This window comes from Prunus mume, linkage group LG6 (assembly GCF_029339155.1).
Source record: "Prunus mume cultivar Tortuosa linkage group LG6, ASM2933915v1, whole genome shotgun sequence".
In the NCBI taxonomy this organism is placed as follows: Eukaryota; Viridiplantae; Streptophyta; class Magnoliopsida; order Rosales; family Rosaceae; genus Prunus; species Prunus mume.
The window spans coordinates 19674719-19691467 of record NC_142703.1 but is presented as its reverse complement, the minus strand read 5'-3'; the positions used below and the strand labels follow the sequence as shown (position 1 = coordinate 19691467).

The window sequence follows — 16749 nt, the reverse complement described above, 5'->3', positions numbered from 1 at the left end:
TATATCATTAAATGCATTTTAAAAAAAAAATTTAATATGGGGATAATTGAAAATTTATACAAACTTTATTTTTTATTCCTACTCAAAACAAACATGAGAAAGGAAATAAAGTGATATTTCCCGATTACTTTCCCAGCATTACCGAACGTGAGAAATGAATCTTCCATTTCCATTCCTTGGGAAACCTTCAAATTCATTACATGAACCAAACAGAGCCTAAATGATGCATCATATTTAGTGAAATAATTCTTGCATATGTCTGTCTCATATCCGCTTGTCAGTTTTATTACCATGACAGGGGTCGTGTAGATGTGTAGTAGTACACAGCTGTTGTATGCAGGATTTGTTATATATGCCGCGGTATACATCCAACTTCGTTTATGCCTTCATATTTGGTTATAGACCACTACATTTTTCTCTTCATTTTCATTTTCTACCGTTAACATGTTTAAAAATTAAATTGACACCAAAAAAAAAAATAAACAAAAAGGAGTAAGAAAGAAGAAAAAAGCATAGAAAGAGGGGAAAAGAAAAGAAGCTTCTAATTTGAATGAAGTAAAGTTTTTTTTGGTACAATTGATATTAGGGGTAGGGAAATCAAACTTAGGGTTTCGGGTGTATAGTTAAATGGTCTCAACTATTTAAGTTACAAATTCCTTAACTATGAATATTCATCATCCATTAAAATTGAACCGCATGTAAATTGAGAGCGGGGAAAATTGGACTGGGGCCATATCAGTTCAAATTGATTCAATTTCCTTGGATATCTTGTATGAAAATCAAACCGCATGTAATTTTTAATTTCAGTTTTGATTTGAGAGATGAACAAGACCAAATCGAACTGTGTCCACACATAATAATTCAAGTCGTGTTGCTTTGTCTTGCCAAAATTGCCACTTACTGACTGTAGTAATAACACTTTCCTATGTAGACCATAGTTAGTAAAATACGGATTGAGAAACGTACGAATAAAATATGTACATAGTTTATTCAGCAAAAATGTGAAAAACTACAATTGAAAAGTTTGGCCATTATGTAATATTTTAATATAATTTATTTAAAATTCTGTAATACATATTAATTCTATTCAATAATAAGTAAAAGATAAGCGTATAATATGTGAATTTTGTCTATATTATTGAAAATTTGTATTGAAAAAAAAGTGTATTAAATGTAAAAAATATTTAAGTACATGTATAATACGTGTAAGTTTGAATTTAAAAAACATGTATTTTATCAACTCTTTGAAATGTGTACTGAAAATAGAAGTATTTTTGAAAAAAAATACCTGTGTACGCATATAATACGGGAAAATGCTAACTAGGATGTAAACTATTAAAAAAAACATTTTCTCATGCAACATTTTTCCTCTTATCTACTAAAAATTCTTGTCCGAGATAATTACAAGTCGCACGGCCTTTGTGGCCTGTGGGCAATCGCCACGTGGAAATTATGCCAGCTTCCGAGTGAATAGGACACGTTGAAATCCATTTCGTTGCCCAACGCCTGCCTTTCCTCCACAAACTGTCAAACGCAGTCACATACAAGGCTTATTGGATTAATCTCCATCTCTCTTTCTCATACATACATAGTTTCAGACCCACAGGCCCCAAACGTGTGTACTTCTCGTCCTCATCTTTTGGTTCTCTTTCTTTTTTGGGTCTGGCTCTTTTGGGCCAATAAGTTCCTCTGAACGCTGAAAAGGACGGAGATTCAGAGGGGCCAACTGACTCAGCTCTGTGTGTTTTTCTTCAAATATATACAAAATAACTTCTGAGTTTTGTAAATTTACAGCAAAGAGTCCTTGTGATTTCTTCAATGTGGGTATTCTTGTGTCATCAGCCTCAGCACTATGTTGGAGTCGGTGACTTATTTTGAAAGCTATAAGGTACCCTCTAACATCCATTGTATAATTCGAAGTTTCAAACTTTAAGCTCCACTCATTATTTGGTATTTTTCTTAGATTAGTGTTTCCATTTCTTTGCTTTCTTGAGACTTGAGTTACCACACTAAGTCCCATCTGGTTTGTGGATAAGGCTGATTGAGTTTCTTTTCTTAAAAAAGGAAAAGAAAAAGCATTAATATAAAAACATAATTTTTTCATGTCAATGTTACTAAGTTAAGTTTCTTGATGAATTCAAGTTATTTGTAGTATATTTGGTATGTATTTGTGAGCGCATTGTTCGACTTCAGCTCATATATTTGGAGCTAAATACTTTTTTTTTGGATTGCCCAAGAAGATTTGAAAACCGTATGTAACTTTTCAGTCTTGTTACTTATCCTCTTTATTTCATGTCTACCAAATGATGAACTAAAGAATGTTTTTTTCCTTAAGGTGACCACAGGGAACAATTTATAGCAGTTTGGAAAAATTGACAGTTAGTTTGGACTTGAAATGCTGATTAATTTGTAAAATTATTCTAACTGTCATTTATTTGTTAAAACTTTTGCCAATTTTTCCAAATAATATGTCAAAGTTTTCAATCCACAACAGGAAAACAGAGTATGAAATCATCCAAAGTTTCAGAATTATTGTTTAAGATCCAAAGCCATTAAGTTTTCCATGCTTCTTTATACTTCATTTTGACGTTGGAGTCAACTAGTAATTTGAAACTGTTCTATGTTCACATTCTTATTAGAAAACTAAATGGTGGTAGCACTAGTCTATATCTTTTTGCTCTCTTCCTTGCAGGGATACAACACTATCAAACAAAAGAGCCCATTTATGGCCTGCTCTCTTCCCATATCACGGTTTTGTGGGCGTTCTTTTATTCCATATTCTAGCAACCAGCAAGTGAATCCAATATCATATGCCACTAATTACAAGATAAGGCATCCCCCCTTTGTTTCAAGAAATTTCTTAGGAAATCCTTTGTTAGCTGCTTCTGTATACAGCTGGCGAGGACTTGATTTCTCAAACCATGGACTGGCCCATTCAGAAAGATTTCGGATGTATGCAGCACTTGATGTTGCCACTGCTGTTGATGTTATTAATGATTTGGGATTTGATACTTTGACGTTCTTAGCTGTTACAGTCATTATTGTTCCTGCGTTCAAGATCATCAAAGCTAGCCCTGTAAGATTGTTGTTGTATCTTGCCTTTTGTTTTTTAAACTTTTTATTCTTCTTCGGATTATTGTCTTTTGGCATTGAGATGATTGCACATTTTGTTTTCATAAGTTGTGTGCAATATGGGCAAGCATGTGGTAATGGAGGATTATTTGTGTATATGCCATGTAATTTTTTTTTTACACATTTGTGCCCAGTGTCTACCCATGTGCGTTTTTATGTGCAAACTTGGAAACTCATGTTTGCATATAACAATGTTTTGATAATTACATGAGATGGCTTCGTAGATGACAGACAGCATATGTTATGGTTTTCAGATACTTGGTTTCTTCTTCGCCGGTATTGTACTCAATCAGTTTGGCTTGATTCGAAATCTTACAGATGTGAAAATTTTGTCTGAATGGGGGATTCTTTTCTTGGTAAGCATTCTTTCTTGTTGTGCTGTTGGAACAGTTCATAATTCTGTGGCCTTCTATTTTTATGCTGTATCTGTACCATGTTTATGAATACTGAAAGTTCATCTCTCTCTCTCTCTCTCTCTCTCTCTCTCTCTCTATTAAACTTCTGTTGTCCTTGAGATTTGAAATCAGCATCTCATACAAAGTGAGACTAAATGCCACTAGACCAAATGGTCATTTTCAATATACATTGTTGGTCTATTCCTTAACAACTTAAGCTTTTGGGGTCAAATGGTTATCTAACATATTATCAGACCCTTGATTGCATGATGTCATGGGTTTGAAACCTCCTACCGGGCATACCCCACTTTTTTGTTGGTTAGCGAAGTGCAGAGTGGGGCTGGTGCAACTATATGTTTCCCTCTCTGTAATTCTCTGCCTCTTCAGGATGGGGCTGCAGGTGAGGGATGGTGTTAGCTTGATATACATTGTTGGACCATTCCTTACCAACTTAAGCTTTTGGGTCCAATGGTTGTCTAACACTTGGGATGAACCAATAAGCAATTTTTTTTTTCCGTCTGGTCACCCCTGTGTACTTCCTGTGCAAGGGGGTGGTGTCCTTCGTTTCCTTTTTTTTTTTTTTTCTTTTACAAAGGAAAAAGAAAGAAGGAAAAGAATCTCTTGTTGTCTTTAGTTTTTGATGCTCAAACATAAGTACATCCAGGTTAAATTAGTTTCCTACTGGTTGATTATTGTATGCACCTAACTGTGACACTAAAAGTAAGAAAGATACACGTATTTAGGGATCATTAGCTGGACTTAGTGAGGATTATGGACAGGGAAATATCCGGGAAGGTTTATGGAAGATGTGTTCCTCTTCTTTGCATAATGTTTTCTTAGACGTATGTCATTTTTCTTTCTGAAATTTGGGCTTCCCCTAAAAGTTAAAGAATGTGATTTTTCAAAGAAGCTTATTGTCCTCACATGATGATATGCTGGTCCATACATACCTCTCAAATTGTACTTCTGTAATTATGACTGTTATGTTTTCCCTTTCAGCTATTTGAGATGGGCTTGGAGCTTTCGTTTTCACGTCTCAAGGCTCTTGCAAAATTTGCCTTTGGCATGGGATTAACTCAGGTATTTCGTTGACTAAAAGCAGAACTCGCTGTTTCTAGTATCTCAGTAGTTGTGTAAATGAGATGCTTCATATTTTTGTCCTTATTAAGCATAATTATGAAACTCAAACAGGAGTAGTTAGGGTATGAGTTAATAAAATCATCAGATACATGTGATATAGCTGGAAAAATGTGCTTTTAGAGGTTATTTTCAGAGTTTATGGCTACACTTGTATTCTGGCAATAAGGAAGAAATCAAATGAGTATTCATCAGGAATAGTTAAAATAGAAATTGAATTGCTATTCCTATTCATTTCTTTTGGCTCAGGAAGTGGAACAGATAGCAGGAAGAAATAGAGTTTGCATTTCAATGATTAGTTTGCTAAATAGACTAATTGATTGGAATCAAATAACTTAATTATACTTTTAGATATCTCAATTTGTGTGTGTGTGTGTGACACGCATACCACTGTCCTGTACACTAAGTCAAATTAGCTCTAAGACAAGTACGACTAATTTGGAAACATTGGGCAATTTACTTTATACCTACTATTTCGTCTGGTTTTTGGTTCCTAGGTCCCCGTTAGCATTAGTGCCAGTTAGTAGCCGCTCTTTTTGGAAGGCGAGGTACTCATGTCTGATTGCGGATTCCATGTGTGTGTGTGTGTGTGTGTGTGTGTGTGTGAAGTAAGCTCTTCTCTGTGGTGCTATTGATGAGTTGTGGTTCCCACTTTTTTTTACTGAACAAGACTTGAGAACTCCTCTCTGGTATGAACAAACAAAGCATGCTTTACTTTATGCTCAGTTGAGAGAATTGCCACTTGGATGTACTGATCAGTCTTCTATGTGTAGTCAATTAGACTGCAGAGTCATTCCCTTGGAAATTTCATTCATTTCTGCCACCATCCTACCTATCAGCATGTCATAACATTACATAGAATTTAATTTGGTTGTACTGTTAGTTGTATGATGATTGAACTAGGAACTGAATGGGGAAACTTGCATATCTTAAGGGCTAAGGGTCTTGCAATACCATTGTTTTAGTTAGTAAAGGAAATACTATGAAACATTGAGACATTGTGTCTTAATGGAAGTGTACTCAGTGCTTCTTTGTTGATTAATAATTTTAAACACCTTGTTATACAACCATTGTCATTACTTAGTCCTATAATTTCTCTTTGTTTGCATCTTATATGTTAAGCTTGTGTTTACTTTTTATGAATGCTTTTTTTAATTGCATTGAAAAAAAAAAAAACCATTTTATAGTGCTGCCGCTAGAATTTTGACCTTTTTGGTTTTTTCAACTTTCTTCCTCTTGAAGGTCGTATTGTCTACTCTTGCTTTCACAGCCTTCGAACTCCCTCCTAATGGGGCTATTGGAACCAGAATTTTGACGTTCCTCTTTAACTCAAGGCCTGATTTGGTGAGAACTCGGCTCCATAGAACATTTTTAACATTTTTACCTATGATTTCATTCTATGTAACATGATATTACCATTCTTCTGCTTTTTTATATCTACGAACCTTTTGACTTAGTTATTTCTTGGAGTCCACTTTATCATACTGTTCAGGCTTGCATCCACTTTGGGTGTAGTGTTGACAGTTTTCTTATATTTTTCTCTTCTTCTCAACTTATAGGAAATGTGCTTTTTATAACTTAATTAAGATTTTAGCTAATGGGCAAGGTCACTAAGCTAGTGGCTAGTTGCTCATACCAGGTGTTATGTTATTCTTATTCATCCCTTTAAATTCAGGATAGTATTACTTTTTATGCTCTTAGTTTCATATCTTATTTGTCTTATGCTGCTGTATTAGTTTTATTCCATAAATATGCCATGAAGATAGAGCTTCAAGCTACTGTTCATTGATTCATATGTTATATGCATAACATATGTACAGCTGCAAGCCATTACTTAAAACAGTTGAGTTACTAGACTGCCAGATAGTTTATTTTATTTATTTTTATCAAGGACTGCTAGATAGTTATGTGCCCAATCATGCTTTCTTCAATGGGCACTTGTAGACAGGTTCTTTGAGCTAATGGTATAGCATGATATTTCTAAGTTTAGCTTGAGAGGTAGGCAGATATGTTAAGTTAGAACGTGGGTGCTATTGAAAATCCTTGGAGGGATAATGCAAAAGTGTCAAAGTGATGCTTACTTTGTCCCACACCCACACTATATGATTCATGATTGGTCCCTTCTGCTCATAGTTATTTTTTTTGTTTCTGTTTCCTCAGTTCAACTTGGAAAATCCTGTAATTATATGTTCTTGAAGAATTTCCACATTTTTTTGTTTGCTGTTGTGTATTGATTAGTTTTTGGTACATAAATGTCATACTAGTACATTTAGTCATTATATTTTGAAGCACTAAATATTTTCTTTTATTTAAATAGTTAAGAAATTTATTATCTTTATACTACATCAATTTGTTTCTTTACCAGCTATACCATTTATGTTTATGTATGCTAATTTTTGGTGCTGAAGTTGTATTATGAAAGATAACATGCTAAAACCATAAAGCCAATGAAAATGTTGTGCATATTGTGTGGTGGTGTTTTGTATCATGACTTTGACTACTGAAGTGCCGTGGTGACAAAATTTTGAAACTTGATTGCATCTAATAATTTGGAATGCAGAGGGAAAAACAATCCAAAACTCAATTATGTAACATTTAGCCCAAGTGTTTTTTGTAACTTTTAGTATTTGAAATGATATCAAGCATTGAATTGATAATCTAACTAGCTAGGTGCTAGTTATGTAGTTGAGTAGACAGTACAAAACCAAATGGGAAAGTTAGATGGAGTTTCCATTAAAGGAATATGAAGGAAAGCTTGGGAATATTTCTTCAGGAATGCTCTTACTAGAGTGAAATTGCCAAATCCAATAGAAGAATAGGAAAACTAAATAGTTCTCAATATGTTTGCAATTTCTGGTTTAAGTGAAATGTTAACTGCAGAACTGTGAGTGGTGTGGCTCCAAAGAAACATATTAAATTCAATTTTTTTGATACTGAAGTTCTAAAATTAAACATCGAATTTATGTTTGTACATCAGATACCACAGCTTCTTCTTTTAGGCCTGCCCATAATTTAATTTTTTCCTTCATAAATTTTTACAACTAATTTACGTATGGTGGTATTCCAATATGAACTTCATTATCTGTATCCAAATGCTTGTCCTGGTAAAATATTCAAATACGATAAATTTGCTTTCTTAAGTTCATAAAGTTTTCTTGATGTTTAAAGTCACTGGTGGTCTGTCTTTTAGTGTTTCCAACTGCATCATGATACAGAAAGCCCTCTGTCCCAGCCATTTTTAACTTTTAATTTTTTTTGGTGTACTTCCTTTTGTAATAGGTCAACATCAGAAGCATTGATGAAGCCGTAGTGATTGGTGCTGCTCTCTCTCTGTCTTCTTCAGCTTTTGTACTTCAGGTAATTTAATTATGAAAATGCATATACTGATTTTTCAGATGAACAAGTCTATTTCAATTAGCTATTATCACTACAGATATAGTGGTGCCGTAACATGGTTAGTTATATTCAAGCCAAAGTGATCATTTGCCTTTTTTTTATTTATTTATTTTTTATTTTTTATTTTTTCTGTCTTTTGCTAAGCTAAAGTGATAGTGTCTTGTGTAAGTATTTCTTCTTTTTGTCTACTCTATGGTTGTGATAAAATACTTCCCAGTTCTATTAAGAACCATGATAGTTTACTTCTTCCCAGTTTTATGGTTGTACAATGGCATTTGTACGATAGCATTTTAGTTTTCTAAGTATGAACAATGATGCCTAGAAAAAACCTCCCATCACGACTTCTTTTCATCCCTTGATTGGGCTTAATCAATCCCATGGTGGAGAATTCAACGTCTCAGATAGTTTTGAGAGCATCCAGTGTTTCGATTTGTTTAACTTCTTGCCTTTACAAGTTCTAAAATGGACAGTAATCCCAAATGTCAGGCAGTATTTCCCAAAGGTTCTTCTTTTGTTTCCATTTTCTCATTACCTGTGTCTTCTAATTGGATTTTTCCCTTAAATCTATGGAACAAATCAATTTTAGAGGAATGGAACTAATTCTTTATTACTCATACCAATGTATTTGCTGTTAATTTATATGCAATATACTTAATGATGTTTGATATTGCTGCATAGAGCTTACACAGCATAATATATAGCTACTTGCAGAGAAAGGTGAACTCCCTACAAGATTTGGCTCAGCAACTCTAGGGATACTTCTTTTACAGGTTCCATTTTAAACCACAATTGAAGTTACATATATATTCTTTTTCCTTTTCAGGTTCAATTGTCTTGATTTGTTAAATTGAATGGAATGAGCAGTGCAATGGTGTTGCTTGTTCTTTTACTTCCCATTCTGGATTTTTCTAGGGTCGTCATGCAAAGTATACAACAAGAGTATGATGTCAATAACTAGCCCCGCCACTGCTTGATATTTGCAGGACATAGCAGTCGTACCTCTCTTAGTCATACTTCCAGTGCTGGAAAGCCAGGTATTTGAAAAATTCAGTCAACTTTATAAGCTTAATGTGGAATTTGTTAGTCAATCAGATTTGAACGTGCAATCTTGTTAATGTCATTAGCATTACTGAATACTGATGGTAGCACAAAATGTCTCTGTCTCCTATCGAAAGGAAAAGAAAAGAAAAAAGGAACAATTCCTATGGGTATGCGTCCTGAGTGGTGGCTCTTTAAGATGAGACCACTATTCATCTTATTATGCAATCTGTGCAATTTTTTCTGTGAAGAGAATGAATTTTGGAAGAGAGAAGTTCCAACACTATGAGAATCCAACTTAAAACTCAAAGTGATGTTGTCATTTTTCAGTTCTAGGTCTGGTTGGAAATGTAATGTCAGTGAAGGATACTTAGTGCTGGAAAAAATCACTACATTATGCTGTGGGAATTTTTTTTTGCATTTAAAACTTTTTGGAGTTTGTCTGCTATCAGATACAAGTCACTTTTTGACCATTCCTTAATTTTTTTATTTTTTTTGGCAGAACCTAGCAGAGGGCAGTATATGGCCAATGCTTCTGAAGGAAAGTCTAAAAGCCTTAGGTGGACTGGGTATTCTTTCTCTTGGAGGAAAATTCCTTCTTAGACGAGTGTTTGAGGTTTGCATGATAAACAGTACGGCTTAAGCTCTTTAATATTTTTTTTGTATGTTATTACTGGGCACTAAAATTTAGTTTGTAATATCAGTTTGTGGCAGAAGCAAGGAGCTCTGAGGCTTTTGTTGCGCTTTGCTTGTTGACAGTTGCAGGGACTTCACTTCTCACCCAGCAGTTGGGTTTTAGTGATACGGTTTGATATCACTTCTCAAACTTGGACCATATTTGAGATTAATACCTGCCCTTTCTATGTAATAGTTGAGCTTCATTGCATATGCAGCTTGGAGCATTTTTGGCTGGAGCACTATTAGCAGAAACAAATTTCCGGACACAGATTGAAGCTGATATAAGGCCATTTCGAGGATTACTTCTTGGGTTATTTTTTGTAACTACAGGGACTTCCATTGACATGCCGGTACTGAAGTACTCTTTAGTTACAAACATCATTTCATGTTTCTGTTTTCAAGATTTAAATTTTTTTTTCCTCTTTTCTTTTTTTTTTTTTTTTTTTTTTTTCTGAGAAACAATCTTTGAAATCGTTTTTGGCTGCCTGCATGTTTTCACACAGTGTTCTGTTTTAGGTATTTCAATGACAGAATAATGTTTGTGGACGATGGGACAAGCAATCCCTTTTTTTCTTTCCAAAAATTGTTAAGTTGGATTCATATGCTGGTGCATTTTAAACTTTCCTTTCATTATTTTAATGATCTGATAAGTGGTCCTATTGTCTTGAAAAATAAAATGAATTTATGGTGCTTATTTCTGTAGACCTATGTAACATCTTCTCATACCCAAAATTTGTGGATGCGGCAATATTAGAAAAGCAGAATAATCATTAAAAATTCAGCATGCACAAGTCATATTTTCTTTTCATATGCAGCTTCTTTTCCGAGAGTGGCCGAATGTGCTTTCACTCTTGGCAGGCTTGATTGTCATCAAGACACTGATCATAACAGCAGTAGGCCCTCGTGTTGGACTCACTATAAAAGAAAGTATAAGAATAGGATTGCTTCTATCTCAAGGAGGCGAGTTTGGATTTGTAGTTTTTTCTCTCGCAAACAGGTGAGCTATAAACTCATAACTCATAAGTTATATCATGTAGAAAATAATCTGCAACTACACATTTCAGGTTTGGTATTTGTTTTAAAACATTTCCTGCCTTGACGAAACAGGCTTGGTGTGCTACCACTTGAGCTTAACAAGTTGCTTATAATTGTTGTTGTCTTGTCAATGGCATTGACCCCATTGCTTAACGAAACTGGAAGAAGAGCTGCTGAATTTATTGGTGACAATTTAGATGCCGAGGATGTAAGTTACTACATCATAGAATGCATTTCAAGATTTCTGAAGGCCACCATAGCTGGCCATTGATGTATCTTCTGGATTGAGTTTCCATGCATCAATCCTTTAAATCATAAGTCAAGGCCATAATGTACTCATTTAAAGTTTTATCAGAAACTGAACAGAATCATTTAAGTTTCATAACTCTACTTTTCACACTAATCCACTTTTAATTTATTGTGTTCCGATAAAATCATACAACCATCCAGTTTTTCTGAATTAGTTTTAGAGTTATGATATGTCCATATCTTCAGCTTCAGTTAGTGCCTGATAAAACAAATTTGTGCAGAAACCTGCTGAGGTGGTCAACTTTGATTCTAGTGAACCTGTTGTTATTCTTGGATTTGGACAAATGGGCCAGGTAAGGTTATAACTTACATCGTTCTGCAAGACTGAAAATTTGAGTGAGGTGTAGTTCTCAGGTCCTATTGTCTCCCTCTCACTCTCATGTCCAGGTCCTTGCCAATTTCTTGTCTACTCCATTGGCTTCTGGGATAGATGGCGATAATCTGGGATGGCCATTTATAGCTTTTGATCTTGATCCTTCTGTGGTGAAGGTCAGTGAAATTTTCTATTTGTGTTGCTTCCTATGTTAGAGAGGATTTGATATGCATGAACATGATAACTCCTTTTCATTATATTTGAATGAGTAATACTTGAATAACTTGTAATAAAGCAAGTGAAATCATCTTATTAGCCATAATTATCTGGTTGAAAAAGTCAGCGTATTATAAATTTGATTAGAACTGTGATACATTGTCAGGTAGAAAATAATATATTGTTTTATACACCCTGAGAACGAAACGATTTCCAAACAAATGGAATTTTTCATAGTTTAGTATTCTTGAGTAGTGGATTCTGATATAGCCCAAAAGAATATTGTATTGCAAGCTATATATGTTGTTTCGGGAGTCTATATCCATCTTATCATCTAGATTTCAAATGTTGTTTGGGGACCCTAAGTGGGAAAATATCTGCTTTCAGCTGTAATTATTAGGTATTCTCATCTTTCAGTCTTTGAGATAAACATTTAATGAAGTTTACTAGCAAGTTTAAGTTTTTAAGAATTCAATAAAATGCAAAATATGACAAATTTTTTTTTTGGGACAAAAGGCTGTATTGAATCTATTATGTATGTATAAATGTATGGTTATCTGATCCCACACATGCACTTCCCACGTCGAACATACACGTTATCTATACTCGACCCCTATATACAACACTATGTGTAAATGGAAGGAAAAATGTATTACAAAAGATTTGAAAATAAAAGTAAAAATGAATGAAAGTAGCTCATGTTCATTGTTATGTAAGTGAATATGGAGTGGTGGGAGATACACTACTTGTAACTTAACCAAAAAACCAGTTGATTTACCAAATCACATTCACTATGTATTAAAATAACCGAAAATTTATCTTATACTGAAGCTATGTTTGCAATAATGAAGTTTAAGACAGCTACAAGCGTATCCCTACATTTGGCTATATATAGTAAGTATACATATACTTACAGACTGCTAAAATATTATTATCGACCAAATATTGCAGGGGAAACTTTTCAACTAATCTTCTTGTGAAGTATTTGGAAGAATTATATTAGATTGCTTATATGCAGATTGAAATTTTTTACCCAGAAAGAGTTTATTGTTGTCATTTATTTTTCCTTAAACCTTATTCATTTTTTGGAATGACATTTGAAGGAAGTTTGGCATCTGCTTTTAAACTGTAATGGAAAATCCATATGTTTGTTACAAATCTTTTCTTCGTTTGGTATGTTAAAGATCAACTGATACTTTGTTATGACATATTACTATTTTTTAACCATTTCATTCACAGGCGTCTAAAAAACTTGGTTTTCCAATTCTTTATGGGGATGGATCCCGTCCAGCAGTTTTGCAATCTGCTGGTATCTCTTGCCCAAAAGCTGTCATGGTCATGTACACTGCCAGGAATAAAACAACTGATGCTGTTCAAAGTCTTCGACTTGCTTTCCCTGCAGTAATGTTCTCTCTCTCTCTCTTCCATTACACGCACATAGGATGTACAAAAACACTATAGACATAAATATCCTTGTCTTATGAAAAAACAACTAGAAGACCGAAATTTTATCACGATTTCACTAGGAGCCACAACAAAGGGGAAAATTGTTCGCATGAACTTGTGGAGTTTCAATACTTGTAATTTGACAGAAACACTCTTGTATGTATCAATCATGCTCTTTAATACTTACAATCAATGTCGTCCAATATGGGGCTAAAAGGCCATGTTTCAGACTGCTATTGCAGCATAGATTATCATTGAACTGAGTTTGTCTAATTTTGGCATTTCATTTCAAAGGACATTCAGTGGTTTTGAAATCCATTTTCTAGATGAAGCCTGAAATTCTAATAGAGCAGTTATCTTTCCTCTTCTTTGGGCATCTCTTTGGGCTTCGGTTTCGGGGCAGTTCAAGGACTATCACTACTCTACCATCATGAGAGACATGATGGCAGTCTTAAGATGATTTTACTGAAGTTTTTGTGTTTTTTGTGTTTTTTAATTACAGAATTATTTTAAATCTTAGTAGGTCAGACACTCTTTTTTTTTTTGGTCTTGCTTGTTTTGATCGAGGATTTTTCCTCTTGATTATCAATACAATGTTTCTATTCAAAAAAAAAAAAAAGATTTATGGATATGGTTTCCCACCGACTTTCATACATGTCTTTGTGTGTGCGTGTGTGGGTTCTCATTATGCATTAGAATGCTCTTCTACATTCGTCTGGCTCTGGGATGGTTTGGTTATACAGCATGCTCTGTGTCCTGTGAGATTGATAGCTTGGAGCTGACAGTATCTTGGTCGGGTTTGAGTTTTTATGCAAGGGACTCAGAGTGAATAAGGGATTGAGCATATAATTTTGAGGGTTTCATTTATTTTTATTTTCTAAATTTGTTGAAACCTCAAAGCATAGAGACACCAAAACAATACAAGAAAAACATATATAACGAAATAAAGAACAAAACCTCTAACAGATACAACTAAATCAGTGCCAAACCCACAAACAGAACACATCCCTATTTTACAGCAGCTTCCCGGTCTGACCATTAAATAAACTCGGAGGTTAGAATAAGAAAATATCACTTGTGCCTCAAGGAATTTTTCAGTGAACTCTGATTTGAAGGGAATTATAGAATCAATAAATGTGAATTGACATCCAATTCAATCTGAGAGTCCCAGTCCTTTCCTGCCATACATAGTACCAGCTCAAGTGCTGTGGAGGCTAAATTCGTTCCACTTAATAATTGACTTTAATTTTTGGATCTTAGATAATTTTTATTTTATTCAGATCTTAAATCCTTTTCTATACTCTTCCTCCTTGGTTTGAAGGTCAATTTTTATGGCGAAAATTCTAAATTTGCAGGTCCCAATTTATGCCAGAGCTCTGGATCTCAAGCACCTTTTAGATCTGAAGAAAGCAGGTGCAACAGATGCTATTCTGGAAAGTGCAGAGGTATCAGATTAATTGATTGCGTTTGTTTGAATTATTGAATTTGACAAGTCTTTTTATGATGCAATTTTGTACCTGACTAAATATTTTAATTCATGCAGACAAGTTTGCAGCTGGGCTCTAAGCTTTTGAAAGGGCTTGGAGTTATGTCTGATGATGTGAACTTTCTCCGTCAGCTCTTTCGTGATTCCATGGAGCTGCAAGCTCAAGAAGGAGTGAGCAAAACTGATGATAGAGAATTTAATAGTCTGAAGCCTATGCAGGTACTTGCAAGTATATTATTAGCTGCACTGAAATCACTTTGTCAAATTTAATTGTACATATTCGCCTTCTGGATTCAGACCTGAACCTGATTGAGCACCGTACCATGCCATGCATTTTCCTTTCCCTGGTTGAAAATTTATTAGCTTTTCATTTTAAGATGTTTGTCGATAAACCGATCTTTCAAGAATGACAAGCATTTTAAATGGATATGATCATCTACTTAATGTTTGAGACCAAAGAGATCCTAAACATTATGAGAAAGCTGTGTTAAGTTTCGCTGAGGCCCAATTTTATCAAGACATCATTCATAAATTATTCACAACACTCTCTTTGAGTGATTTTTCTATTTAGAATTTGATTTCTGAACTCAAATGAACTGTCCATCTGGTTCTGCTAACATGCATTCCTTTCCCCTTAGTTCTCATTGTAATCTCTTGTATAGTCATGGTGGAGGACAGTTTGAAGACGTAAACTTCTTGCAACTTCAACTTGGATTACTATGTTATTTTTACAATTGGTTCCATGTATATATTCTGGGTTTGCATGCAGTAGGAAAGGATGATATATATAACTAATGGGTTTGCTTGACAAGGTGAGAGTTGCCGACTTGATTGATGATGCGGTACCCGTTCCATCCACGTCCTTAGAAGGCAAATCATGGGGGGCAACCAGGGAAGATAGTTCTTATATCTTGACAATTGAGGGGAATGTGGACAAAGCAAATCCCGAAAACAGTGAGCTCCAACAGTCTGAGCATACAGAAGAGGAAGGAGTTTCACATAGTGGCTTAGAAACGGAGAACAGTTTTGCAATTAAATCACAAGATGTTGACGGATCAAACTCTTGTGTAACAACTAAAGATGAAGTGTAGTGTAGTATAGGGGGGAAAATAGTGTAAAGCTTGATTTTTCACTCCAGTGAGCTCACAATTCCTTGAAGGTGTCAAAAACTAGTCTGCTAAAATTTGTTTCAGGAAAAGTAGCAGGGGGTGCTAATTCTTTTTATCATACCACAGGCTTGTATATATTTTATTCTATTTTATTTTTATATTTTCTGTCAATGCAAGAAATATAAGAAAGTTTTTGTTTCTTTTTCCTTTTGTTTCCCTCTTTCTAATTGTATGTTGTATCCTGAGTTTCAAGGTTGGTTCATTGATGGGGTCTTGTGCAGAAGTTTCAATATAACTGTCTCATTTTTCTTTGATGAGCTAATTTTACATGTTCATCACATCAACATTATCATTATGTTGGGTTGGGATATATTCACATCACCATTATCATGAAAACAAGGCAATCTCTCAGAAATCAATAGTATATATTTTTTTTTGCTCAAAGAAGTTGTCAATTTTGGATGTTGGGTTGGGATATATTCTTGAGGGATATTTGTTGAAATGTCATCTAAACTTACACCTTAGTTTTAATTTGTCACATGGAATTTTTTTTTAAGTGAAATGTCACCTGAATTTTTCAAAATCCATGATTTGTCACCTCAGTTTAACATAATCCAATTTTCCATATATTTTCAAGGGTATTTTAGTCTTTTCATTTTCAAGAATATTTTTAAAATGGAACAAATTATTATTAAAAAAAATAAAGCTTAAATGTAAAAATGGTGGGGGTTAAATGTGAAAAGATATATAATTTTTTGTAATTTCCAAAGGTCTTTACATAATTTTTTTATAATGATTTTTCCATTTTTTAAATACTCTTGAAAAGAAAAAGACTAAAATACCCTTGAAAATAGTTGAAAAATTAGAGAAGTTAAACTAAGGTGACAAATCATGGATTTTGAAAATTTCGAGTGACATTTCACTTAATTTTTTTTTTTTCAGGTGACAAATTGAAACAAAGGTATAAGTTCAAGTGACATTTCAATGAATATCCCTATTCTTGACGATGATTATTTTTTTTTAATGCGCTTGATGATGATTATTGTTATTGTTTAAGAA

The 16749-nt window shown here is 34.2% G+C and overlaps 1 protein-coding gene across 3 annotated transcripts; it reads left to right on the top strand.

Annotated features, from left to right (window-relative positions):
- Window positions 1-1479: 1479 nt before the first annotated feature.
- Window positions 1480-15890, top strand: KEA3 (K+ efflux antiporter 3). Of its 3 annotated transcripts, XM_008238848.3 has the most exons (20): window positions 1480-1615; window positions 1795-1888; window positions 2693-3076; window positions 3387-3488; window positions 4527-4607; window positions 5907-6008; window positions 7944-8021; window positions 8762-8830; window positions 9044-9094; window positions 9601-9714; window positions 9803-9904; window positions 9992-10126; window positions 10592-10773; window positions 10884-11019; window positions 11342-11413; window positions 11508-11609; window positions 12889-13050; window positions 14451-14540; window positions 14639-14800; window positions 15394-15890. In XM_008238848.3, the coding sequence occupies exons 2-20, from the start codon at window positions 1853-1855 to the stop codon at window positions 15670-15672; spliced, it is 2439 nt and encodes an 812-aa protein (XP_008237070.2). In that variant the 5' UTR covers window positions 1480-1615; window positions 1795-1852; the 3' UTR covers window positions 15673-15890. The 3 variants fall into 3 exon arrangements, with proteins under 3 accessions (XP_008237070.2, XP_088910880.1, XP_088910879.1); XM_089054753.1 differs by lacking the exon at window positions 1480-1615 and having other exon boundaries at window positions 1782-1888; window positions 2664-3076; XM_089054754.1 differs by lacking the exon at window positions 5907-6008 and having other exon boundaries at window positions 1515-1888.
- Window positions 15891-16749: the final 859 nt, after the last annotated feature.

What these genes read in the sequence shown, in the direction of transcription:
- KEA3 (XM_008238848.3), top strand. Translation starts at nt 1,853, where the DNA reads ATGTTGGAGTCGGTGACTTATTTTGAAAGCTATAAG. An exon ending in CTTATTTTGAAAGCTATAAG is followed by an intron (nt 1,889 to 2,692) that starts GTACCCTCTAAC and finishes TCTTCCTTGCAG; the next exon opens with GGATACAACACTATCAAACA. An exon ending in TTCTTAGACGAGTGTTTGAG is followed by an intron (nt 9,715 to 9,802) that starts GTTTGCATGATA and finishes TTGTAATATCAG; the next exon opens with TTTGTGGCAGAAGCAAGGAG.